General features: G+C 44.7%; 1 protein-coding gene across 1 annotated transcript; it reads right to left on the minus strand.

The window, feature by feature from the left end:
- Positions 1–254: 254 nt before the first annotated feature.
- On the minus strand, positions 255–27,458 carry mthfd2 (methylenetetrahydrofolate dehydrogenase (NADP+ dependent) 2, methenyltetrahydrofolate cyclohydrolase). The gene is made up of 8 exons (XM_038785271.1): positions 27,302–27,458; positions 17,619–17,803; positions 12,964–13,086; positions 10,481–10,633; positions 9,673–9,780; positions 8,378–8,470; positions 7,332–7,457; positions 255–1,612 (listed from the first exon to the last, which is right to left on the minus strand). The coding sequence occupies exons 1-8, from the start codon at positions 27,382–27,384 to the stop codon at positions 1,488–1,490; spliced, it is 996 nt and encodes a 331-aa protein (XP_038641199.1). The 5' UTR covers positions 27,385–27,458; the 3' UTR covers positions 255–1,487.
- Between the last annotated feature and the right edge of the window lie 153 nt (positions 27,459–27,611).

Genomic DNA, 27,611 nt, shown 5'->3' on the forward strand with positions numbered 1-27,611 from the left:
ATTGTACCTACCATAAATATTCAGAACTAGCCCATTTCGACTGTGATCAATTGCTCAGTGATATTGTAATTTATCGAATCTTGTTGGTCATTTGGCATAGAGGATATAAGGAGCCTTGGAGTGGCTGAGACAGAGGTTGGCGTGGAGCGTTTGGAAGAGGGGACAGGACAGCTTGTTTTTAATTATAGAACTGAGCTTCGTTCAGACCATTGCTCTCTGGGAGCTTGCACCAGCTTCACAATGACAGGACGAGATTTACTTTTGAAATGTTAACAAACTTTAATTCCGAGCCTCAACCACTCCTACCTTAACTAGGCATGTTAATAATACACTTTATAACTCAATGCTTGGATGTCTCTCGTGAAACAATAAAAATTCAAATTTTACTGAGCGTTATGGTATCTCAAGAGATTGGTCATGACATACTTCAAGTATGCTGCCATGGGAAGTTTTAATAACTTATGGAAATATAAAACAGTGAAAATTCAGTTTTTTGTCACAAATACTGCGCGATCATTCGGAGCAGATAATCTTGCCCTGCTGGACAACAGCTCCACCTCCCCATTTGTTTTTCAAAGCGTTAAGAATGCAAACCTACCATAACCATGGCAACTTGTAACAGATGTGAAACATGAAAACCTCCAGCATCCAACGGTTCTGAAACACAGCACCGTTTGAACTTAGCCCACCACTAGCCTAGTCACCCCACCCAAACTGTCCAGCTGGAAACAGAGTTTTATCACCCACCGGAAGCCTACTCACATGAGAGAAGAAAGAAGGGCTGCCCAACATTCACAGGACACAAGAGGCCCCGTCTCAACCTTCTGTAGGGGGGCATGCCGATATGCCGAGACAACCACCCAACCATGGAGCGTTGATAGTCGAGGAGTCATTGAAATACATTTATATATTTTTGAGCCTAATGGAGTCTGCTCAAATAATCTATGGAACTTCTGTTGGCTTTCCTTCCTGCAGAATAGGGTGCGGCAAAATGATACACGCTACACTGTAAGATTGTCGTCATTCACAATATTCCTAGTCAGTACCAAATGGCGGAACAAGCATGATTTGTACTGGGCTGCCTTCATGAACAGCTTCAAACACATTATATAAGCTGCAAAACCAGGGTCCTTTCCTGACCTATAACATTCCATATCTACTCGCTTACAACTTCAAAACCAGGAATAAAAAGCAGTGTTCTAACAGAATAGATATTCCCAACAATTGACCCCAGGACTGCCTGGTATTGAGAGGCTTTCGACATAAACTAGAAATTGCACATAATTTAGATTTTTTAACTAAAAAGGTACTCGTAAATAAATTATATTCAATGCAAAGTGAAAAACGCCCCCGAGCACAATATGAAAATAAATTAATTGTTCGATTGTTAGCCTTTGGTATGTGTAGGTGTAAAATAGTACATTGGAATGTTCAATAGGGGACTGTGCCCTATTTCTCTGTGGCAAGATGACATGGTAACAATTTGTTCAGTTCTCTCTCAGCTTCAACAGTTTCTTGGCCGCAATGATGGTGTTCTTCATCAGCATTGCAACAGTCATGGGTCCAACTCCTCCAGGTACTGGTGTTATGAAACTGGCTTTCTTCTTCACTTCTGAAAAAGGAACACGTTAAAAAGAGTATTTCAAGATCAGATTTTTTTAATCTTACGGTCATGAAGTGTATCCTGCACTTACAACGCAAGATTAGATTGCAAGCTTTCCAAATTCATGCATTGTTAAGAAGTTCATAGTTTCAATACTCATTTAAATTTTTACTCATTTTTAGTTCGGGCACCGTCTGCAGAGAGAAAAAGAGTTAATGTTGAGTCCGACTTGGTCAAAGGGGAAGAAATATGATGGATTATATATTGTGAGGGGTTAGCACTGGGACTGTGGCACGGAGGACCCGGGTTCGAATCCCGGCTCTGGGCCACTGCCCGTGTGGAGTTTGCACATTTTCCCGATGTCTGCGTGGGTTTCACCCCCACAACCCAAAGATATGAATGGTAGGTGGATTGGCCACGCTAAATTATCCCTTAATTGGTTAAAAAAAAAAATAATTGGGTACTCTAAATTTATATTGTAAAAATTATATTGTAAGGGGGAGGTGGAGCTGCTCGAGCAGAGAAGTTCAGTGATCGGTGGCAGCTCCAAGCGATTGCTGCAAAGATGTGTAGGTCAGAGACAGAGAAGCGTTAATGGCAGTGTGAAGGGTTAAGAGGTGCGAGTGGTGGCATAAATGGGGCCTCACGGTAGCATGGTGGTTAGCATCAATGCTTCACAGCTCCAGGGTCCCAGGTTCGATTCCCGGCTGGGTCACTGTCTGTGTGGAGTCTGCACGTCCTCCCCGTGTGTGCGTGGGTTTCCTCCGGGTGCTCCGGTTTCCTCCCACAGTCCAAAGATGTGCGGGTTAGGTGGATTGGCCATGCTAAATTGCCCGTAGTGTAAGGTTAATGGGGGGATTGTTGGGTTACGGGTATACGGGTTACGTGGGTTTAAGTAGGGTGATCATTGCTCGGCACAACATCGAGGGCCGAAGGGCCTGTTCTGTGCTGTACCGTTCTATGTTCTATGTTCTAAATATAAGATAATAATAATCTTTAATAGTGTCACAAGTAGGCTTATATTAATACTGCAATGAGGTTACTGCGAAAGTCCCCTAGCGCCACATTCCGCCGCCTGTTCGAGTACATTGAATGTCCAATTCACCTAACAGCACATCTTTCGGGAGGAAACCGGAGCACCCGGAGGAAACCCACGCAGACACGGGGAGAACATGCAGACTCCACACAGACAGTGACCCAAGCCGGGACCCTGGCGCTGTGAAGCAACAGTACCAACCACTGGGCTACCTATCAGAATACATTGATGGGAGGACAACGGTTAGTGCTCAGTGAAAGAAGAAGCAAAGAACAAATGATAGTTGGAGGAGTGCGATCACCGTTTAAAGTTGTTGAACTCAATCGGGAGTCCAGATGGCTGCGACCTGTCTAATCGGAGGAGTTGATCCTCCAGTTTATTCACGGTGGACATGAGAACAAGAGGTGAAATTCAAGTGGCAAGTGACGTGGCATTGATGCCAAGTACAAATGTTAATACGAGCACGGGAATCGGAGTCACAGGAAAAGTGGCAACCTGTTTTTGAAGTTGCTGCTGCTTGATTTCTTCTTTTATGTTTTTGCCAATGGCTCAGTCTCTTGTGCATAAATCCTGTTACTAAATGTTAAAAATCCTAATAAAATTCTAACAGGACTAGACAAGATAGAAGGAAGGAAGGGTGTTCCAGATGGTGGAGTCCAGAACCAGGAGTCACAGTCTGAAGATACAGGATAAACCATTTAGGATAGTGTGGAGGAGAAATTTCTTCACCTAGAGAGTGATTGGCCTGTGGAATTCGCTACCACAGGAAGTACTTGAGGCAAAAAAACATTGTAGGTTTTCAAGAAGCAGTTAGATATAGCACTTAGTGTGAAGGGGATCAAAGGTTAGGGGGAGAAAGCAGGATCAGGGTATTGAGTTGGATGATCAGCCGTGCTCATAATGAATGGCAGAGCAGGCTCGAAGAGGCAAATGACCTCCTCCTGCTCCGATTTTCAATGTTTCTATACTGGACAATATTCCCAAAATTAAAAATCCTACAATGAACAATGACCGATTCATTCACTCTACAATGCGGTTCACTCCAGTACCATTTCCCAGAATAATTGAAATTGCATGCAAAGTAATTGGAGGCATTGAACAAGTCACAAGCTGGTTCAATAATTCACTAATGGACCGTAATTTGAAAATTGAGACTTTCCCAGTCCAGGGAGATGAAAGCTTATATCTCAGATGGCACTCACTAAAATAAAAATTCTTGTGGGGCCTTGTTTTTCCTCGCACCTTGGAATGTCTCTTTGTAAAAGAAATTGGGACCACTAAATTGAATGCGTGAAAATTTCATCTAACAGGTATGTGCTGTTCCAATTGAAACAGCTACATTCTGAAACAGAATATAATAAAAGATTTATTAAAGAATCTTAAACGTTAGGGCAGCACGGTGGCATAGTGGTTAGCACTGCTGCCTCACGGCGCCGAGGTTCGATCCTGATCTGGCTCGATTTCCGTGTGGAGTTTGCACATTCGCCCTGTGTTTGTGTGGGTTTCGCCCCCACAACCCAAAGATGTACAGGGTAGGTGGATTGGCCATGCTAAATTGCCCCTTAATTGGAAAAAATGAATTGGGTACTCTAAATTTTTATTTTATTTTTTTAAAAAAGAATCTTAAACGTTGATGTGCAGTATTTAACGTCCTGGCTCACAGAGGCAAAGAAAATAGGGGGAGGCCATTTGGCCCTTCGTGCCTGCTCGGTCATTCAATATGACCATGGCTGATCCTCCATCTCAATACCGCACTCCCACACTCCTGCCGTACCTCCTTGATGCCTTTAGAGTTGAGCAATCTATTACTTTCTTCAATATATTCAGTGGCTTCACCTCCAGCCTTGTGGGAGATAATTCCACAGGTTCACTACGCTCCGAGTGAAGACGTTTCTCCTTGCCTCAGTCCGAAATGGCCCACCTCACATCCGGAGTCTGTGACCCCCTTGTAATCGACCCTTCCCCAGCCAGAGGAAACATCAAACCTGCAACCAGCCGTCGTCAGAATTTTAAATTCTCATTCTTCCAAACTCTAGTTGACCCGATCCCTGCTCCTGGGACAATCCTGCTATCCCAGGAATCAGTTGGGTGAACCTGCTCAAACAGTGCCTGCATGTATATTCAAGTTATGTTTTGGGTAGCAGGGTAGCATGGTGGTTAGCATAAATGCTTCACAGCTCCAGGGTCCCAGGTTCGATTCCCGGCTGGGTCACTGTCTGTGCGGAGTCTGCACGTCCTCCCCGTGTGTGCGTGGGTTTCCTCCGGGTGCTCCGGTTTCCTCCCACAGTCCAAAGATGTGCGGGTTAGGTGGATTGGCCATGCTAAATTGCCCGTAGTGTCCTAAAAAACGTAAGGTTAAGGGGGGGGGGGTTGTTGGGTTACGGGTATAGGGTGGATACGTGGGTTTGAGTAGGGTAATCATTGCTCGGCACAACATCGAGGGCCGAAGGGCCTGTTCTGTGCTGTACTGTTCTATGTTCTATGTATATGTGCAGGATTCCATGTTCAAATGTACTGTGATGAGCCTGGGATAGGGCTCTCAATTGTTTTACAATGCAGGTTTCTGAAGTTGGGATGAAGGTCAGGCTGTTGGAGGTGAAGAATTAACAGCTAGATGACAGACCTTCATCTAAACTCCTCTGCTACTACTTCTCCCTGACGACAAGTCTAACATGGTGTTAAAACTTACCAAACACGAAGAGGAGCATGGTAATAATTCAAATTTTCTAAATTAGCTTTGCAACCTCGCACTGAAACAGCCCTGAGCAAAGTAAAAAAAAAAAACCATCGCTAATCATTCTTTCTGAACTATCTACAACAGGCTTGTTCAACTTGTTCGCTCGGTGTGTGTGGGGTGGGGTGGGTGGGGGTTGGATGGACGGACATATTTGCAAATTCTTCTCCTCGAGCGCCAATGAGCAAATTTTAGAAAAAGTTATAGAGTTTGGAACAACGATAAAACTAAATTTCTAAACAAAATTGGGTTTGGAGGGGAGAAACATTGGTGAGCAGAAGGGCAACAATATCGTAGCAATAAACTATTCAGAGGAAAAAGAGTCAGCAATAAAAATGTGCGAGTTGGTACTTATGTATACGGTGGTGAGAGGGAATGCGAGACCTGCATCTTGGCACAAGGCAGACCTGTATAGTCACCACAACATCGCCGGGCCACCAAAACTGCGTATTCTCAGTGTCTGACGCACCCGTCTCTCCAGGTCAGCTGCTGCTGGCACCCTAGACTCCAGCCCTGCCATACCTCGACTCCCCTCCCCTCATTTCACTGACCCCCATGTGCATGCTCTCTCACCATTAAATTTTCAATCTTGTTGTTCCAGCATCGGATCAGAAATTTCTTCCATCAATTTCTACCACTTCGCCCCTCGGTTTTCTAACCGTCCAGCCAGAATCTGAAACTGAGCTTCGGTGTGGGGGTCAAACCATGAAGCTTGCCTCCTTCCAGCTCCAGGGCAGCACGGTAGCACAGTGGTTAGCACTGTTGCTTCACAGCTACCAGAGTCCCCGATTCGATTCCCGGCTTGGCTCCCTGTGTGGAGTCTGCACATTCTCCCAGTGTCTGTGTGGGTTTCCTCCCTCAGCCCAAAGATGTGCAGGTTAGGTAGATTGGCCATGCTAAATTGCCCCTAAAGTGTCCAAAAAGTTGAAGTGGGGTTACTGGTTACAGAGAGACGGTGGAGGCGTGGGCTTGAGTAGGGTGCTGTTTCCAAGGGCCGGTGCTGACTGGATGGGCCGAATGGCCTCCTTCTGCACTGTAAATTCTATGATTGAATAACATTGCCTTGACCAGAAATAGGCTTTATCTCATTTTATGTTGAAACCCTCTTCCGCACCTTGGCTATCTCTCGACTTGACCAATGCTTTTCTCTCGATCTTCAATCTTCCAAAATTGCAAACTTAGGCTCATTGTTACCCACATCTTAATTGACACCAAGTCTAATTTATCGATCAGATCTATTATCGTTGACCTGTACTGCCACGCAGTCTGAAAGCACCTCTTGCATCCTCAGTTGAATTATTCCAGATCCTCAACTGGAGCCTCTTCCATGTTGAGCGGCCCTGGTGACCTTTACTCGGATTTATTTTACACCCTACATTTTAGGGCTGTAAGCTCTGGAATTATCTCCCTTTAAGATGCTGAGAAAAGCCTACCTCTTTGACCACGCTTTCGATCATCTACCCCGATAATTCCTTCCCTAGCTTTGTGTCAAAAATGTTTCATTGCTAGGGGCGGCACGGTGGCGCAGTGGGTAGCACTGCTGCCTCACGACACCGAGGAGCTGGATTTGATCCTGGCCCCGGACTGTCCATGCAGTCATGGGGAGTTTACACATTCTCCCCGTGTCTGCATGGGTCTCACCCAAAGATGTGCAGGATAGGTGCATCGGCCACGCTAAATTGCCCCTTAAGAATTGGGTACTCTTAAATTTTTTTTCTAAAATATTTACTATGTTAAAGACACTATATAAATGCAATTCTTAAATAGAATACAAGACATAACATTTATTTTAAACTTATTCGGTACTTTTTTTTCCCCCGAAAGGCACTGTACAGAATTAACAGTACACTATATTCTCTTCTGCTGCTGCCGAGCAATAACTTTATTCAGCCTGCACCACACATTCTTCATATTTCATGCCATTTTATTAACGCGAATGCCTGATAAGCCTCCATTACCTTCAAAATCAACATCGCCAACCAGTTTTGCCTTCCCAGTGATAGGGTCCTGGATACGATTAATACCAACGTCAATGACTGCTGCCCCTTCCTTAATCATGTCGGCTGTGATTAGCTTGGGAATGCCTGCAATGCACAGGAGAAGTTGATCAGGTCACAATTCTCGGAAAAACAACATTCATTTGTACAGCGGTAGAGGAGTGGAAGGAGCCCATCCTCTTCCGTATTTAGAGGAACAGGAGATGATCTTTTTGAAACATTCAAACCCGCATCAGAGTCCAGAATTAGGGGTTGGTAATTGCAGGGTGTCGGACATTGAGGAACGAGGGGAGGAGAAAGTTCTCCATGGGGTTACGAGTTTTTGGAATTCCCTACCCCAGGACAGTAGCGGATGCTCAGTCAGTGAGTGTGCAGGGTCCGAAGGGAATAAAGGAACACAAAGATATGACAGGAAAGTGGAGTCGATATACAATTTCAATCACTAGCGTATTAAATGGTCAACGGCTGGTGGGGCCTATTGCGGCTGTTATTTTTACCTTCTGGTGACACAGTTGCCTGTAGGTAAGGAATCCTGAACTTGTGCTAATTCTAATTTTTTTTTAAGCAGATGGAAGCACAGAGACTAACAACCCAAGTTATTGGTGGGGATTTGCACCCAAAAAAACTATTGTTTCACACATTAGTCACTGAACCGTCAGAGGATAACACGCCACTGAGCTAATTCCAATTACTGATAGCAACAAAGCTGCCAGCTTCACGGAACACTGCAACTTGTGGAAAAACCTCAAACTGAACTCAAATAACTCTCTGAAAGTAAAAGATTAGATTCCCCAAAAACGTGAACAGTACTTAGACCGTCAGATGAGTGGCTCTGTCAATGGTCATGCACTGGAGTTCACACTTTTAAGGGGAAGTTCTGTTCTCTGTTTTTGACTTAGCAAAGCCGGATGGAACACAATGCATGCTTTTTTTTGCATTTGATATCTATCCACCTCTGACATTTACTTGAATTCAATCTCAAACATTCCCGAAGCTTGAAAGCTCACCTGCTGCAGCCACGATGATGTCAGCAAGCTTGGTGTGCTCCCTCAGTTGGTCTTTGGGTGTGTATCGATGAGAGATGGTCACTGTGGCATCCCCTGCAAAACGGTTCAAGTCGTGAGCAAAGCAACACTTGTGCTCCACAAGGTTCAAGGCAAGATACAAGAGCAAACTTGAAGCCATATACAACAGATAAATGAGGAAGGGTCTCGTAGCCTTCCATGAGTTACTAGTTGCAAGATTAAACCCTCAGATGAAAGGGACACTGCAAGAATAAAGGCAGTAATCCATATCAAAGGGATAACTTCCTAAATTTTGAAGCTATGGCCGAATTGTGATGAAAACATATTTCTCACGCTGTAAATAGGAGGGAAATTTGTTACAAATTCAGCAGTTTAGATAGTGGAAATTAATTTGAAAAGCCTGCTTCTGGAAAACCACCATTAAAGTTTTCATTAAACTTCATGTCAGGGTAACAGTCTGTACATAAAGTTTATTGAAAGCGCGTCTACAAAAGGCAACCCAGTCTACAAAGGACAGGCAGGTTGTTTGACATGCATCAGCCAAGAACTAAACTCTTGGTACATTCCATTTGAAAAAGATCAGATATTTATCTCGAAATTCAAGCTGGATATTTAGCACCATGACTGCTGTAGTCAGATGAAGATTAAAAAGTGAAAGACAGCAGCAGATTGCTGTTCATATCACACCACTTAAAATCATTGGATGAACCATCTGAAATCACTTAAAGAAAACAGCAATGTTTTGTTTGGGGGGGGGAAAAGAAAAAGTGTGCAAAAGATAAATTCTTATAATGCTAGTTCCAGGTTGTACTTTGACCCCCCCCACCTTTAATTTTAGCCTGAATGTAATAAGAGAGAGTGCAAAACACAGGTCTTAATAACGGGACAGTTGAGAGTACGATGGGCAGTCACCATAATCTGTGCTTGTAAGATAGCGACAACTATTAACCTTTGCTTTGAAGTCAGAGTCATAGCAGGCGCAACAGCGTAAACTTCCAGTCACAGAAGACTCAGTCATGCTGCAAAATTAAAAGCAAATAGCAGCATAATCCTACAGCTAATCTTTAAGAAAGTGGCTTTGCTTTCCAAGGACATAAACGAAAAATCAATACAGGCTTCCAATTGGTACGTTTTCCCGAAGTCACATGAAAAACCATTCCCCACTGTTCCGAACCCAACTTTGGGAGCCACTTAAAGTCTGGTAAAGCAGATGGAACTTAAAATGAAGCCCGGGTAGAATTTAAATTCTTTAAAAGTACATCATTTTCACCCCTCACCTCCAGGCCGCTCATGTTCGCCGTCCGTATGGAGGAGCATAGCAATGGGCATTCCCACATTTTTGGACCGTCCAGCAACAACGACGTTCTTCCCAAGGGTTGGGATTCCTGGATGGAAAAAAAATGGTAGACCGTCAATTCACGAAAAGCAAGCTATTCTAAACATTGCCCACACAGCTCTCAAAACGCCTTTTGCCGTTTCGCCACCAGCTGCAACCATAGTCTGAGAGGCAAGCAACATAACCAGCACTGCAGGAACTGGATCAGACCGTTCCACAATATCTACACCGCCATCTCAAACAAAGTGCCCTGGCTCAGCTGCTCCTCCGGACAGCCCACAAAACCTCGACGTGCCCGCTGGATGAAGAAATATTTCCACATTCATCATAAATTTGTCTTCCCACCTTGAACCTGTGCCCTTCTGTCCAGCTCCACCCAAAACAGGTCTTATTAAATGTTACGCATCACCTTGGAGGCTGAAGCTTCCCAAATCCATCAATCTCCCTGGCGATGCCAGGTTGATGTTTGTGAAGGGAATTGCTGTGGGATCACACACTTGGAAAACACCATGTATTGTAATGCCACACAATCCACCTGGCCATACTGTTAACATTGATTGTGAAATCTAAGCCCTTCCCTCAGTGATGCACTGAATTGTCAGCCTACTTTTAAGATGAGGCACGGGAGCATTAAACTCATCAATAAGTGGGAAGATTTTCAGAGAGGTAGCTATATATATTCCTGCTCCAGTCAGTGGTCAGTCGAGTACCGTACAATTAACTGGTAAAGAGACGATGTTTTAAATCACCTGTTCTTTGGATTATTTCCCATACTCCCCAGGGTGTAGCAGGCAGCATTGACATCTGGTCAAGGCACATGCGGCCTACATTGATCACATGAAATCCATCCACATCTTTAGCCGGAGACACTGCATTGCAGATCTTGCGTTCGTTGAGGTGTTCTATGAAAAAATTCAAAATTGAACCAACCTATTAGAATAATTCATTACCAGGGCAGCGGGGTGACGCAGTGGGTTAGCCCTGCTGCCTCACGGCGCCGAGGTCCCAGGTTCGATTCCGGCTCTGGGTCACTGTCCGTGTGACGTTTGCACATTCTCCCCGTGTTTGCATGGGTTTCGCCCCCACAATCCAAAGATGTGCAAGTTACGGCGGATTGGCCATGCTAAATTGCCCCTTAATTGGAAAAAATTAATTGGGCACTCAGTGCTCACCACTTTACCATTTTTAAGATTTAAACCAGGCTGCCCTGTCAAACACATTCTAATCTAACCAGCACAAAACAAATGTGTGCTGTTCTACACATCTTGACCGTGGTTTCCAAAGTTACTGTGCTTTTTAAAATAAATTTAGAGCACCCAGTTCATTTTTTCCAATTAAGGGGCAATTTAGCATGGCCAATCCACCTATCCAGCACATCTTTGGGTTGTGGGGGCGAAACTCACGCAAACACGGGGAGAATGTGCAAACTCCACACGGACAGTGACCCAGAGCCGGGATCGAACCTGGGACCTCGACGCCGTTAGGCAGCAGGGCTAACCCACTGCGCCACCGTGCTGCCCTAGTTACTATGCTTTGAAGGGGAAACTCGAAAAGAACGAGGGAGAGAGGAAATAAAAGGGATGGCTGATAGGTTGGGGTGAGATGAAGTTGAAAACATTGTGTGGAACATAAAGACTGACATCGACCAGTTGGGCCGAATGGGAGAAAAATGAGATTAAAATTAAGCAGCAACAGGAGGGATATACAAAAAGAGCGATTCCTAAACACTGTTGCAAAGAGTTTGGGTGAGAGAAGATTCTCCCAGCCAGGGGCTGGAATAATCCTTGAAATGTGATGACGAGTAAATACAATAGCTGAGGCAGAAACAATGGCAACTCTTAAACAAGAGGATTAATATTTGAAACAGGGGGAAGAACGGCATCGGAGTTAGTTTTGGATTACTCGGGTAACAGACCTGTACATTTACACAAAGCCAAGTGGCCTCAAGCTGTTTTATAAACCCCTTTGGTTCTATTACTTCATGCGAGGCTCATTTAACCACCTTTTAATATGCAATCACATCATTCATGTCCACCCATACTGAAGCAACTGACAAAAGAATAAAACATTGGGAGCGCTTGAGACCGAGGCGTGGAAATTGCCTGGTAACCAAGTCAAACTCTTTCTCACCTCATCAGATGTCAATGCAAAAGCTTTGTAATGCACATAACTTGCAAATGCTTTGGCAGCACACAATTGGAGCCGAGACACGTCACCGAATGATATAAATTCCATCTCCAGATGGGATTAGTTGTTGCTTTTAAATGTCTTTTAAAATAGTTTTTAAAACACATTTTTAAAAATATATATATAAAAAGGATTGGCTGTGAGGCACTGTGACATGAATTTTGTTACGAAACAGATTTTGTTATGTAAATCCACTGTTATCCAGACAGTCAGAACTTTCTGACCCAGTTCAGTGAAACGGCTTGTAACACAAACCCAACAGTTCAAATGCATAAAAGAGGAGAATGGTTAAGAAAACAACTTGGGAAAAGTCAGTACAAAATTGCTGGAAATCTGAAAGTATAACAGAGAATGGTGGAAAGATTCAGCACCTTCCTGCAGCATCTGCGGAGAAAGAAACAAGAGTAATATTTTGAGTTTGTATGTCCATAAACTCTGAGGAAGATTCATACTAGGTTTCTCTCTCCACGAATGCTGCTGGAATTGCTAAAAATCAGATAATTTAATAATCTTTATTATTGTCACAAGTAGGCTGACATTAACACTGCAATGAAGTTACTGTGAAAATCCCCTCGTCGCCACATTCCGGCACCTGTTCGGGTACACAGAGGGAGAATTCAGACTGTCCAAATTACCTGGCAGCATGTCTTTCGGTACTTGTGGGACAAAACCGGAGCACCCGGAGGAAACCCACGCAGACGCGGGGAGAACGTGCAGACTCCGCGGACAGTGACCCAAGCCGGGAATCGAACCTGGGACCCTGGAGCTGTCAAGCAACTGTGCTAACCACTGTGCTGCCATGCCTCCCAAATGTAATAGTGTGTTGCTTCCTCCCCGGCAGAGAATTGAACCCCCCGGTCTCCCACATGACAGGTGCGGATACTGAGCACTACACTATCGAGGAAGTGACCGAGGATTTAACCATCAGTGTACACGAACAAGGCAGCAGAGCATTCCAGATAGTCTGCCGAATATTTTAGATGCATCCCTCACTCGACATCCAACAAATAGTCCATGAAAAAAAAGACACAGGACAACCCCTTACCAGGCAGAGGCAGCTGCACAAGCAACCCATCGACTTCATCATCATTGTTGAGCTTGGAAATCAGCTCCAGCACTTCATCCTCAGTGATACTGGCTGGCTTCAGAATTGTCTCACTTGTGATACCTGTTCAAAAAGTTAAAAGAACAATTACCGCAAAGAAGACATCCAAGATTCAAATGCTTAGCAGTCTCAAGAGCAGAACCATCTCCCAGCCAATGATTGTATCAACCGGTTTTAACATTTATCGTTGTGTGTATGTATCAGTCCCCTCAATTTGGGAGTTCATCCAAGGCTGACTAGCTCCCTCATACTAAACACTATCAAAAGGATGGAAAAAGGGCAGCATGGTAGCACAGTGGTTAGCACAGCTTCCTCACGGCACCGAGGTCCCTGTTCGATTCCAGCCTCGGGTCACAGTGCAAACTTTCTCCCCGTGTTTGCGTGGGTTTCGCCCCCACGACCCAAAGATGTGCAGGGTAGGTGGATTGGCCATGCTAAATCACCCCTTAATTGGAAAAAAATAATTGGGTATTCTAAATTTAGAGAACAGAAATAAGACATAAAATGCCGAAATACTGAGAAGGTCTGACAGCCTCTGAAACAGAGTTAATGTTCCAGGTTGATGCACTTTGATCAGAATTGGGGAAAAGTTAAGCTGCATGACAGGTTTCAAACAAATATGGAACAGGGAACGGGGCGAAGACAAGATGAAACAAAAGAAAGGGTGAGAGGGTGGAAGATGGGATCGATGAAATGGGAAAAAAGGTTCACGGTGGAAGACAGAAACTGGAAGGTAACCAGACAAATTAGGAAATAATATCGTCTGGTGGAGGTTAAATAAGAGCAAATAATTATCAAGAACTGCTGTACAAAATTCAAAACCGAAAGTGGCTTTAACCGGAACGCTCTCACGGTCAACTTAATGAATTTCTATTCACTCGCATAATCTTCCGTTTTTCTTCCTCGTCCCTGTCACTTCGGAGTATGAAATGAATGTGTGGCCTTCAGAAAGAGCATTGGCCGCAGACGCACTTTACATACAGGATCATGTCCTCGCTTAAACGTCACAGAGATGGGTCCAGGTCCAGCAGACATGGGGGCATAGCCTCAAAATAAGGGGAAGTAGATTTAGGACTGAGTTTAGGAGGAACTTCTTCACCCAAAGGGTTGTGAATCTATGGAATTCCTTGCCCAGTGAAGCAGTTGAGGCTCCTTCATTACATGTTTTTAAGGTAAAGATAGATAGTTTTTTGAAGAATAAAGGGATTAAGGGTTATGGTGTTCGGGCCGGAAAGTGGAGCTGAGTCCACAAAAGATCAGCCATGATCTAATTGAATGGCGGAGCAGGCTCGAGGGGCCAGATGGCCTACTCCTGCTCCTAGTTCTTATGTTCTTATGTTCTAAGTCACTCGCTACACTCAAAAACTGGCTACTTTCTCCCTCTCTCACTTTCGTGCCACCTCACGAGCTGCTGTCAGCAAATGTTCAGCAAGGGAATGAACCAGAGATTTCCTCCATCTGTCTGATTCACTTTTCCTCGGAGCCATCGGGAAAGCAAAGGATAATTTAGGCAGAATTATTAGCAAAACCAAATCCACTTGCGAACAGGTGGAAAAGTTGAGGGGCTGGGGTAATCTTTCAGAGGAGAAATGCATTTGGACAGCCATTTTTGCCCCAATTTAAAAAAAAAAATTTTAGAGTACCCAATTATTTTTTCCAATTAAGGGGCAATTTAGCGCAGCCAATCCGCCTACTCTGCACATCTTTGGGTTGTGGGGGTGAAACCCACGCAGACACGGGAGAATGTGCAAACTCCACACGGACAGTGACCCGGGGCCGGGATCGAACCCGGATCTTCAGCACTGTGAGGCAGCAGTGCTAACCACTACACCCTTTTCATGACCACTGGACATCTCAAAGCGCTTGACAGGCAAATACCTGACGTGTAGTCACTGCTGCAGTGCAGGAAATGCAGCAATCAAACTGCACACAGGAAACACCCACTAAGAGCATAGAACATACAGTGCAGAAGGAGGCCATTCAGCGAATCGAGTCTGAACCGACCCACTTAAGCCCTCACTTCCATCCTATCCCCGTAACCCAATAACCTCTCCTGACCTTTTTGGTCACCAGGGCAGTGTAGCATGGCCAATCCACCCAACCTGCACGTCTTTGGACTGTGGGAGGAAACCGGAGCACCCGGAGGAAACCCACGCAGACACGGGGAGAACGTGCAGCCTCCGCACAGACAGTGACCCAGCAGGGAATCGAACCTGGGACCCTGGCGCTGTGAAGCCACAGTGCTATCCACTTGTGCTGCCATCCTGCACACGCAGATACTGCACTTGACCTTAGCCAAAAGGCCGAAAAGAAACGTGATAATAATCAGATAACGTGATTTGTGATGTTGATTGAGGAATAAATACTGGCCAGGACAAGGACAACTCCCCCGCACTTCTTCAAAATAAACCTAGACAGGTAGATTTGGTTTAAATTCTTATCCAAATGAAGTCACATCCGCACATACCGTGGTCCCTCAGCACAGCGCTGGACTGGCAATCCTCATTTTTGCGCTGAAGTCCTGAAGTATGGACCTTATGAACATTGAAACTCACGGGCGAGTGTACTATCACCCGGGCCACAACCCTGACACCATTTTTAATACAGTAATGAAATACCCCAAAAACAAATACTTGGGCTTGCCACGAAATGTAGCCCACTCTGTGACATTCTGACGGATACATAGCCCGAGATTAAATTCACCGTCCATTGGGCAGTAGTTAGCTGGAGCTGGCAAGCCAGATAGTGATTTGCCTGGTCACAAGTGCATACATGCCCTCCTCTAATCATAACAATCTGCATTAGTGTCACAAGTCGGCTTACATTAACAACGCAATGAAGTTACTGCGTAAAGCCCATCGCCACCACACTCCGGTGCCTGTTCGGGTACACTGAGGGAGAATTCAGAATGCCCAATTCATCTAACAAGCACGTCTTTCAGAACTCGAGTGGAAACCGGAGCAGCCGGAGGAAACCCACGCAGACCCGGGGAGAACGTGCAGACGACGCACAGAAAGTGACCCGACGGGGAATCGAACCTGGGACCCTGGCACTGTGAAGCAACAGTGCATACCACTGGGCTACCGTGCTGCCAATTTCCAGTGCTTCGATACTGTTCTTGCATTCCCCTCCTCTTCTCTCACCCCCACCAACTTTCTTTTCTCTATTACTATCCTTTTGACTACAAATTCAACAGGGTTCAATTTATTGGAATTTGCGTTACTTATTCAATGCGTTTTTGGTCGAAAGTAAGACAGGGCAGCAAGGGAAGCATAGTGGTTAGCACAATTGCTTCTCAGCTCCAGGGTCCCAGGTTCGATTCCGGCTTGGGTCACTGTCTGTGTGGAGTCTGCACATTCACCACGTGTGTGCGTGGGTTTCCTCCGGGTGCTCCGGTTTCCTCCCACAGTCCAAAGATGTGCAGGTTAGGTGGATTGGCCACGCTAAATTGCCCTCAGTGTTGAGTGGGGTTACTGGGTTATGGGGATAGGTTGGAGGTGTGGGCCTGGGTAGGGTGCTCTTTCCAAGAGCCGGTGCAGACACGATGGGCCGAATGGCCTCCTTCTGCACTGTAAATTCTATGATAAGGAAGAAGCCAGATTTACTGGACTACCACAACAATTTACATTCACATAACATCTTGAAATGCAGGAGAAGGTGCATCACAGACGAAAGTTCAAATTGAGCCAAAGGAGGAAATTTTTGGCAAGAAAGTAATTGTGCATCTGCAGTCACTGCTCTTTTAATTACAGACCTACTTCTGTTCTGCAACCAGCACATCAGAACACTGGTCATCTGGAAGCACTCTGGTCACAAAGCTAAATTTGCACACGCAGAAATTGCCCTCTCTTCTCCTAGATTAACATACAGCCATTTCAAAGATGCCTCTTCAGTAAAGATTTTTTGTGTTTTAAATTTAGAGTACCCGATTATTTTTTTCCAATTAAGGGGCAATTTAGCGTGGTCAATCCACCTACCCTGCCCAGCTTTTGGGTTAGAACATAGAACAGTACAGCACAGAACAGGCCCTTAGGCCCTCGATGTTGTGCCGAGCAATGATCACCCTACTCAAACCCACGTATCCACCCTATACCCGTAACCCAACAACCCCCCCCTTAACCTTACGTTTATTAGGACACTACGGACAATTTAGCATGGCCAATCCACCTAACCCGCACATCTTTGGACTGTGGGAGGAAACCGGAGCACCCGGAGGAAACCCACGCACACAGGGGGAGGACGTGCAGACTCCGCACAGACAGTGACCCAGCCGGGAATCGAACCTGGGACCCTGGAGCTGTGAAGCATTTATGCTAACCACCATGCTACCCTGCTGCCCCAAGTTGTGGGGGTGAAACCCACATAGATACGGGGAGAATGTGCAAACTCCACACGGACAGTGACTCAGGGCAGGGGTTCAAACCCAGGTCCTCGGAGCTGTGAGGCAGCAGGGCTAACCACTATGCCACCGTGCTGCCCTGAAAAGTTTCATGTTCAACAGACTCTCCGAAAAAGGACTAACTGAGCACTTTCAGCATTGGTGTTCCACGAAACAGACTGCAATGATAACAGACATGATGCGTTGAGATCCATACCTACATCAGCAGCAGCTTTTGTTTTGTTTTTTACATAGGAATGACTGGCTGGATTGTCTCCAACCAGGACTACACTGAGGTGTGGCCTCCTGTTCCCATCAGCAATCCAGCTTTCCACGTCAAGCTTGGCCTCTCTTTGGATCTGCCTCGCAAGCCTTCGTCCGGAGATGATCACTGCCTCGCTTCTGAAATTAAAAAAGGTCAAGAACATTTGACAGGAGGGAAGGCATAAGTACTTGTGAAGGCTTTCCTTTAACTTAAGGTCCTTAATTGGGATCTCCCCAAGCCTGAATTTTAACCAAACATGGTAGAAATCTTGCCCATCCACAGTTTCATTACTTATTCATTTACAGAATGTACCACAGGCCTATGGCAAATAATCAATAATGATACATGCATTGCGCATCTATCAACCTTTAGCTGGAACAATCCCAGTCCTGCTCCTTACCCTGCCTCTTCAATTTAAATTATTTAGCAAATTTCACTTTGCCCCATCAGCAAGGTGATCCAATAGAATCCAGTATACAACAGCCCTCAATGTCAACCTGAAGAGATTTCTCTTCATCTCTTTGTCCGAAGACACTAACGTCTCAGGTAGAGGAAATCGTTCTTTGCTATTCATTACCACAACCCTTCAGGATATTACAAAAAAGGTTAATCTTCTGCTTTGACAGGAATATTACAAGCAGCTGAAAGGTCCTTCCCACATTTATAATTTCCTCCTAAAATAAGCTCATGCTTCCTCTGGCTTCTGCTCCTTTCCTTAGTCAGGCAACCAAAATTGCACAGGTCTGTGACCATGGCTGAACCAATGTTTTGTACTAATTTATTACTTTCTCATATTACTCAATCTCTATTCCCTGTTCATAAAATTAGATATTCCCTCTACTATGTTTTGCCACAGCATCTTTCATTTATATAGGAATTTTTCAGATCAAAACTTGAACCAAGAGCAGATTGCAACTTTGACTGATTTGCCATTCCTGGAGTTATAATCCTAGAGTCTTTAATGTCGCCCTCAACTGTTCACCCACCCATATTTTGCCCCATTACAGTTTGAGATTGGGATTCAAAGCCCATATCAAATCCCAATCATTTCAAATTTGAAAAACACACAAGTCGAACTCCAATTCCTGAGGGTGCACTGCCTTCAGCCAGTACAATCGACATTCATTTACCCAGTCTTTGTTTTATGTCTATTAATCAACTGTCCATCTCCTCTGCTACATTTATTTTACACTTCAGTGTTAGTCAGTCATGATATTTTAATGAACTTCTTCTATTAAAAAAATGATCACATTTACTATGTTGGTTTTATTCCGTGCAACTGTTCTTGAAACAGGAGCTGGCCTCATCAAATCGAAGCTCATTGCCCTTTGCTAAGGACTTTCCAAACTAATTGTACATTTGAAGAGTTTGCAGTTGACATCAGCATGGCTTTAATGTAACTTAGAGAAACAACACAAGGCATTCTGCAGAAGCAGTAACGGAGCATGAGGAAGAACGACTGAAATTTTGGAGAAGAGAGACAGGTCTGAAGGAGGCAAGAGATTTTTGTAGTATGGGGATTTGGGTTTCTTGTCACATGTACCGAGGTATATTAAAAAGTATTGTCGTGAGTACAGTCCAATAAGATGGTTCCATACAAGAAAAAAACATTCAATACACAATGTAAATACATCGACAGACATCAGGTGAAGTACACGGAGTGTAGTACTGCTCAGCAGAGATTTGTGGAGAATTATCGGTTATCCTAAACTCTGCTCACTGAGTCTCAAGTCCTATTCAGCCATCACCCCATGTGCTTGCTGACCTTCATTGTCTCACGGTTAAGCAGTGCTTCAGTTTTAAGATCATCATCTTTGTTTTCATCTCACTGTGGCTTCTCCTCAAGTCTTCGAATCTTCTGACCAGTTCAGTTCTCTGGGACAATGTTTTTCAAACTTTATTTACAGAATGGCATCCATCCAGACCTTTTTACCTTGACTATTTTCTCAGTGCAGGTTGAGACACCAAAATAGTGAACAGCCAGGTGATTGGTGGTGATGGAACAGTGTTTGGGATAGGCACTTAAGAGAATGGCTTTGCTCTTTTGTGAAGGAACGTTTTCAGTCTGTGAAACATTTTACATTCTGTCTGACCGTGTTTTTGGTTGAGCCATCAGGGCACCTGTTTCTGAAGTTCGTGTTTAATTTCCTAACCGAGGTCATGTTAGGTTTTGAAAGGGCAGCACGGTGGCGAGGTGGGTTAGCCCTGCTGCCTCACGGCGCCGAGGTCCCAGGTTCGATCCCAGCTCTGGATCACTGTCAGTGTGGAGTTTGCAAATTCTCCCCGTGTTTCGCCCCCACAACCCAAAAGGATGTGCAGGCTAGGTGGATTGGCCACGCTAAATTGCCCCTTAATTGGAAAAAAAATAATTGGGTACTCTAAATTTTAAAAAAATGTTAGGTTCTGAATGAGTGAACGTGCCATTGTTAAAATTGTGCAATATTGAGCAATATTGAGCAAGCCCACACCTCCAACCTATCCCCATAACCCAGTAACCCCACCCAAAACTGAGGGCAATATTTAAAATAATACTGAGTTACACCCATTAGCAAGGTTAGGGTGGAGCTGTCATTTAAGGTGGAACAGCAGCTCAATTTACAGTTTTACATTTCTAATACAGAAGTGTCTTGCGACCCACGCCACATATCACAAATGATTCTCCACAGTTACTTTTAATAACGTCACACTCATTGTTGGCACTTCTGTATCAGAAATGTAAAACTGTAAATTGAGCTGCTGTTTCACCTTAAATGACAGCTCCACCCTAACCTTGCTAATGGGTGTAACTCAGTATTATTTTATATCATAGTATTTGGAGAATTGTGTCCAAGGGATGGAAAGATTAGCAGGCTCAATTTGCACAATTTTAACAATGGCATGTTCACTCGTTCAAGACCCAACATGACCTCGGTTAGGAAATTAAACACCAACTTCAGAAACAGGAGGCCTGATGGCTGAACCAAAAACAAACAGTCAGACAGAATGTAAAATGTTTCACAGACTGAAAACGTTCCTTCACGAAAGAGCAAAGTCATTCTCTTAAGTGCCTATCCCAAACACTGTTCCATCACCTGCGTTGAGAAAATAGTCAAGGTACAAAGGCCTGGATGGATGCAGTTTCAGCAACAGGTGGCAGAGGTAGCAGTGGTAGAAACAGGTGATCTTGGGTGATTGGGCAAATATGCTTTCAGAAAGCTCATTGCAGGGTCAAATAAGGCACCAAAACAGTGAATGGCCAGGTGATTGGTGGTGGCAGAACAGCATTTGGGATAGGCACTTAAGAGAATGACTTTGCTCTTTAATGAAGGAAAGTTTCCCTCCTCCAGTTGTGATTGTCGGTTAAACAACCTGACAAGTGAGAGACAGTGGAGTAGTCAAGAGAGGTGGACACGGTATAGCTGGATGTCGTCAAAGGTAATCACGGAAATGGAGTCTTCGAAGAAGAAGCATATAGAGGGGTAACAGCAGCCAGCTAAGGATCCTGAGGTATTGATGATACCTGTGTTACCAGTGAGAGGTTCACGCAGTCCGCCATAGGAACGAGGGCAGTACGGTCGCACAAGTGGCTAGCACGGTGGTCCCAGGTTCAATTACCTGCTGGGTCACTGTCTGTGCGGAGTCTGCACGGTCTCCCAGTATCTGCGTGGGTTTCCTTCGGGTGCTCTGGTTTCCTCCCAAGTTAGGTCAGGTTATGTCGATTGGCCATGGTTAGTGGCCAAAAAGGTTAGGAGGGGTTGTTGGGTTATGGGGATAGGTATGTGGAAGTGAGGGCGTAAGTGGGTCAGTGCACAGTCGATGGGCCGAATGACCTCCTTCTGCACTGTATGTTCTATGTATATCTTTGCAATGAGGAGCAGAAGTAGGCAACTCAACCCCTCAAGCCTGCGCCGCCATTCAATCAGATCATGGCTGATCTCTTCCTGGTCTCAAATCCACCTTGCTTTCTGTTCCCTATATCCCTTAATTTGTCTTTTTTCCCCAAATCAGAAATATATTCATTTCCTTTCTGAAACCATTTAATGACTCAGACTCCATCGCACTATGAGGCAAGGAGTTCCATAAATTCACCACCCTCTGCAAATATTAGTTTCTGCAGGAACGTGCATGGCAAAATGCCTCCAGAATCAGATTAAGACTGTACACAGATAGCTTCCAAGTTTTGCTTTGCTTTGTCACATTTTTTCATAGTACATTTTAAATAATCAGAGAATCAATGTCCCAGTTTGCTGAGTTTAACACTGTTTGCTGTTCCGAACCACAGATTGCTGAATATTTGCAATCTTGGGTACACCCTATTTCAATATCGAAAGACTCATTCTTCTCCAAGGCAATCTTGATCAGAAAAAACATTGGCAAAAGCTAATGGTTAAAAGTAATCTGGTGCAGCACGGTGGCGCAGTGGTTAGAACTGCTGCCTCACGGCACCGAGGTCCCAGGTTCGATCCCGGCTCTGGGTCACTGTCCGTGTGGAGTTTGCACATTCCCCCCGTGTTTGCGTGGGTTCCCCCACAACCCAAAGATGTGCAGGGTAGGTGGATTGGCCACGCTAAATTTCCCCTTAATTGGTAAAAATAAATTTAGTTCTCTAAAATTAAAAAAAAAGTAATCAGGCCAGTAGGTTAATCATATCAGCCATGTTCACTATATATCTTTAAACTTCTACTCTATGAGACATTTCCCCACTCCTCTCTCCCTGCCTCTGTATTTGCTTGAAACCGGTTATGCCTGCAGCTTTTCCCATTTCTGATGAAATTTTAACAAGCTGAAACATGAACTCTTGTTTCTCTCACCAGAGATGCTGCCTATCCCTCCTGGGTATTTTCAGATTTCCAGCATCTTTAGGTTTGTTTTGGACATTTTGTCTTCAATCTGCATGAGATACCAGGTAAAATCATTCCCCTTGTCGTTTCGGCCACAGAAGTTTGCTTATGGAGTTTGAAGAGTACATCAAAATGTTACAGATACAGCCCAAGACAGTCGTAGATTGGTCAGTGAGGAACCGGTTATGGTAGCTTGGGCTAAACCCAATTAGATGTCGCTGCAGGAAATTGGGATTTATTCAAGACTGGACGTTGTATTGTTTGTCTGACCAATGACCATGTCCAGGACAGAAATCAATAGATATCTGGCTATTAATAACTTCAAGGGATATGTGAATAGTGGGGAAAATGGTGTAGAGGTAGATGATAAGCAGTGGTCTGTTTGAATGGTGGAGCGGGTTTGATGGGCGGAATGGCCGACAGAGGCCATTTCCTATGCTCTTAACTATTGTTAAATATGGACTCAAACCAACGGAGTTTCTAACTACCAGCAGCACAGATCGAGAATCTCACAGAATGCCATTTTCTTTCCCAGAATGAAGAGATTGTTTTGATTTAATGCAGTTTAGCAATGCCGAGGGATATGAAACCTAGCATCTGCTTCATCAATAATCAGATTAAATTCAAATAAATTATACTGACGGGCAGCACGGTGGCCTAGTGGTTAGCACAACCGCCTCACGGCGCTGAGGTCCCAGGTTCGATCCCGGCTCTGGGTCACTGTCCGTGTGGAGTTTGCACATTCTCCCCGTGTCTGCGTGGGTTTCGCCCCCACAACCCAAAAATGTGCAGAGTAGGTGGATTGGCCACGCTAAATTGCCCCTTAATTGGAAAAAATAATTGGGTAATCTAAATTTATAAAAAAAAAAAAAAAAAAAATTAATTATACTGCAGATACTACTTCATTATACTACTTCACACAGTTGAGGTTCAGGCGTGTGGCGCTACAATTGGTCACAGCAGATAAGTTCAAGGCAAGGGAAGGCTGGCTTGGATTCCTGCTCCTGTTATTATAAACCCAAACTGTTCACTCGCTTCTCAAATGTCAACCCTTTCAATCTGGTGAACCTCCTCTGAACTGCCTCCAATGCCACCACATCCTTCCTCAAATCAGGAGACCAAAACTGGGCTCAATACGCCCAATGTTGTCTCACCAACACCCTATACAATTTAGATTTAGATTTAGAACAGTACAGCACAGAACAGGCCCTTCGGCCCTCGATGTTGTGCCGAGCAATGATCACCCTACTCAAACTCACGTATCCACCCTATACCCGTAACCCAACAACTCCCCCTTAACCTTACTTTTTAGAACACTACGGGCAATTTAGCATGGCCAATCCACCTAACCCGCACATCTTTGGACTGTGGGAGGAAACCGGAGCACCCGGAGGAAACCCACGCACACACGGGGAGGACGTGCAGACTCCGCACAGACAGTGACCCAGCCGGGAACCGAACCTGGGACCCTGGAGCTGTGAAGCATTGATACTAACCATTATGCTACCGTGCTGCCGTGCTTGCAAGAACACTTCTCCACTTGTATACTCCAGTCCTTTTGTAATCAAAGCTAAAACTCCATTTGCCTTTTTTATTACATACTGTACCTGCGTATCGACTTTCTACAATTCATGAGCAAAGACACCCAGATCCCTCTACCCAGATGCATTTTGAATCTGCTTTCTATTTATATGTTTTTTTTGGCCAAAATGGATAATGTCACACTTATCCGAATTAAACTCGATCTGCAAAACGTCGGCCCATTCGCCTCGCCGATCTATCAGTCTGTAAACTCTATATCTCTTCTCACTGCCTGCTTTCCCACTTATGTTGGTATCATCCACAAATTTTGCTACGTTACACTCTGTCTCGACTTGAAGATCATTTATATAGATTGTAAGCAGTTGAGGTCCAAGGACTGACCCCTGCGGCACATCGCTCGTTACAGTTCACCAGCCAGAGAAGGACGTATTTATCCCAAACCTCTGCTTTCAGGCAATCCTCAATACAATTGTGTGCACTATCCCAATCCCCTGTGATCTCACCTTCTGGAAGTCTAGATACTCCACATCCACAGGTCTCCATTATCCACCTTGCTGGTTACAAAAGAACTCAAGCAAGTTTGTCAAGCATGACTTACCCATCATAAAACCATGCCGGCAATGGTGATTGATCTTTGTCTTTCCAAATATTCAGTCATCTCATCCTTAATGACTGATTCCAGCAACTTCCCCACCAGAGGTCAAGCTAACCGGTCCATAGTTTCCTACTTTTTGCCTCTCTCCCTTTTGGGGTGTCACATTAGCATGCTCCCAAACCATTGAATTTTGAAATATCATAACCAATGCATCCACTATCTCTGCTGCCACCTCCTTTTATTATCCTCTAACGTGAAGACAGCAGCATAATATTGGTTCAGTGCCTCCGCCATCTACATGTTCCCCATTATTACCTCACCAGTATCGTCCTCTAAAGAGCAAACATTTACTTCAGCTATTCTCTTCCTCTTTATATACTTATAAAAGCTTTTGGTATCAGTGTTTATGTTTTTGGCTCGTTTCCCTTTGTAGTTCATTTCAGGTCTTCTAATTTAATTTTTAGCTGAATCTTAAACTTCTCCCAATGCTCCAGCTTTCCACTGGCTTTTGCAGTACGATATACCCTAGTTTTGCCAAATATCCTCTTTGACATCCTTTCTCCGCCATGGAACATTTTTCTCCCTTTTACAATTCCTCTTCCTCTCAGGAACATACTTCAATTGAGAGGTATTTAATATCACCCTGAACACCCACCATCGTTCCTCAGCTGTCCTACCCTCAATTATTTGTGCCTCATCTACTTGGGCATGCTTAAAATATATGCGCAAGGAAGCTGGACACAAACTCCCAATTTACTTGTGGCATTCAACGTACCGAAGATGATATGCTGTAACTGTCATGATATGCAGACACACACAATGATCTACAGACAAGCAGCTAATGGACACAGAGAACAGGACATGACCAATAAGCAGGCAGGACACTCAGTGGTGGGATCTGACTATTAAAGACACAAGGTACTCACACTCCACGTCTTTCCACTGATGAACATCTGGAGTCAGTCAAGGGTGTTGTTACAATCTCACACCTCCAGCACGTGGCTAAGAGCTAGTCTGGTTCAGTCAGACAGAGTAACCACACTTAAGTTAGCAGAGAGTCGAACTCACAGAGAATTGTGGCCACCAAATGATTCCAATGGTCAAAGTGCATGTGTAGTAGATGAACTGGTCAAAGAGAGCTGCAATAACCATGGCAGGTTACTGACTACACCATGCCACGACATCTCACCAACTAAAGAGATTTCAACAGTCGCAATATTTACAATCACCGTGAACTGGACTTAAACAGATCTTCCTGATTGTGCAACTCAAGATTCCGGGAAATTGAGGCAGAAGGAACTGCCAGATCTCTTGATTTAGAATCAACAGCTGCTACTGAGAGGTGGGCTTTCAAAGAATTCCATGGTCTTAAACAGAATGGCAATTGGAGATGGTCAAATAAGGAACTTCAAACATCTAATTAGAGTCCTAAGGAGTCAATCTTCAAGATAGGCTTCTGTCAAAAGCCTTCTTAACCAAAATTAAATTACTATTTGTTTTTATAAATTTACAGTACCCAATTATTTTCCCCCAATTAAGGTGCAATTTAGAGTGGCAGGTTCTGAACTATTTTAATAATCAGAGTATCCTACCACCCCCCTCCCTGTACGTTGGTACAGAGGAGAGGGTACCCTGTTTCTCCAATGCAAAATTAGTGTTTGTACATTTGGCCTTCTACAATTTTTTTTTAAAAACTGTTTTAATAAAAAGATACAGCCAATCCACCTACCCTACACACACGAGGTGAATGTGCAAACTCGAAATGAAATGCCATTGCCTAATGCAATTATTTGCTCTATAATTAGCTTTTAATTCAGTACCACGGTTTCATTCAGCAGCTACAACATAGTCTCCTGGCAAACAAAATGCACTTGCAAATACACAAAAAAAAGGCAGAATAGTTGGATCAATCGCCCATAAAATTGAATTAGTTGGAACCAGAAAGGGGGAGGGGGGGTGAAATGGACTGACCAAGACCCCGATTTAAATAAGGACCAGCAAAAGCTATGTGCGACCTGACTGCCCGATTCACGACCCACATTTCTATTTTTTTTTTCATTTTCGAGAGAGGAGGAAGAGCTGGACAGCATGAGATGTAATTCAAATATTGGCACTAAACGACCAGGAAACATGATACGCTTCTAAATTTAGATGGGAGTTTGCTGGAGAACAAAAAATTGGCTTTAGTGCAGCATTTGAACTGGAGATTCCGTCGGCTGAAAAAAAGAAAAGAATAATTTGAACAGGCAGAGGAAGTGTGAGCAAGAGCTGATCGGAAAGTGGAGGGCTGCAAGCTAATACAAGAAGCAGCCGGCTCAGCAACACAGGATGCGGGTACCGGCTGTGGTTTAAATAAAGTAGTTGCAATTGTTAACTTTTACTTTCGACCCACACATGAAACAAATAAAGGAGAAAGGAGAGGTTTGCAAATCGCCTGCTTGAATCGAAGTTGCATCAATGGAGTTAGTAACTTCTCCCTGGCAGAAAGGGCAGCCACATATTGAGTGGGAAGCGGGATGGTCTGCACGTCCTCTTGCAGGACGGGATGCCTCCAGCGTAAGGAGCCGGAGATATTTCATCATGCAGCAGCTGGAGCTGCACAGCTGGAGCCCGCACAGCTGGAGCAGCCAGCCAGCCAGGGTCACACACACCCCCCCTCCTACCCCCAGCATACCTACCTGGGCCCGCTGAGGTGCAGCAGGCGGTGCTGAGTGCACAGCCTGCCCAGGCTCCTGGCCAGACGCCGGCTGCAGTGAGCCATGCTTGTCGCCGCTCGGGGTGAGGAGCACACTGCTCCGCGCCGCCGCCGCTCCGCATCCCTTTGACGTTGGCACCAGGCGCGCTCCCGCCCCATTGGCTGCCGCCCGGGCGGACGCTGATTGGTCCGCCGCTCTGCCAATCACTTGTCTCACAGTCGGTTCCCCGGCAACACACAGACGTCACCCAACTCAACGTTCCGTCAGCTCCCAGGACCTCAGACACTGGGGG

This window comes from Scyliorhinus canicula, chromosome 26 (genome assembly GCF_902713615.1).
Source record: "Scyliorhinus canicula chromosome 26, sScyCan1.1, whole genome shotgun sequence".
In the NCBI taxonomy this organism is placed as follows: Eukaryota; Metazoa; Chordata; class Chondrichthyes; order Carcharhiniformes; family Scyliorhinidae; genus Scyliorhinus; species Scyliorhinus canicula.

What these genes read in the sequence shown, in the direction of transcription:
- mthfd2 (XM_038785271.1), bottom strand. Translation starts at nt 27,384, where the DNA reads ATGGCTCACTGCAGCCGGCGTCTGGCCAGGAGCCTGGGCAGGCTGTGC. An exon ending in AAAAGCTGCTGCTGATGTAG is followed by an intron (nt 13,087 to 17,618) that starts GTATGGATCTCA and finishes CTTTTTGAACAG; the next exon opens with GTATCACAAGTGAGACAATT. An exon ending in TGGCGATGTTGATTTTGAAG is followed by an intron (nt 1,613 to 7,331) that starts GTAATGGAGGCT and finishes TTCCTTTTTCAG; the next exon opens with AAGTGAAGAAGAAAGCCAGT.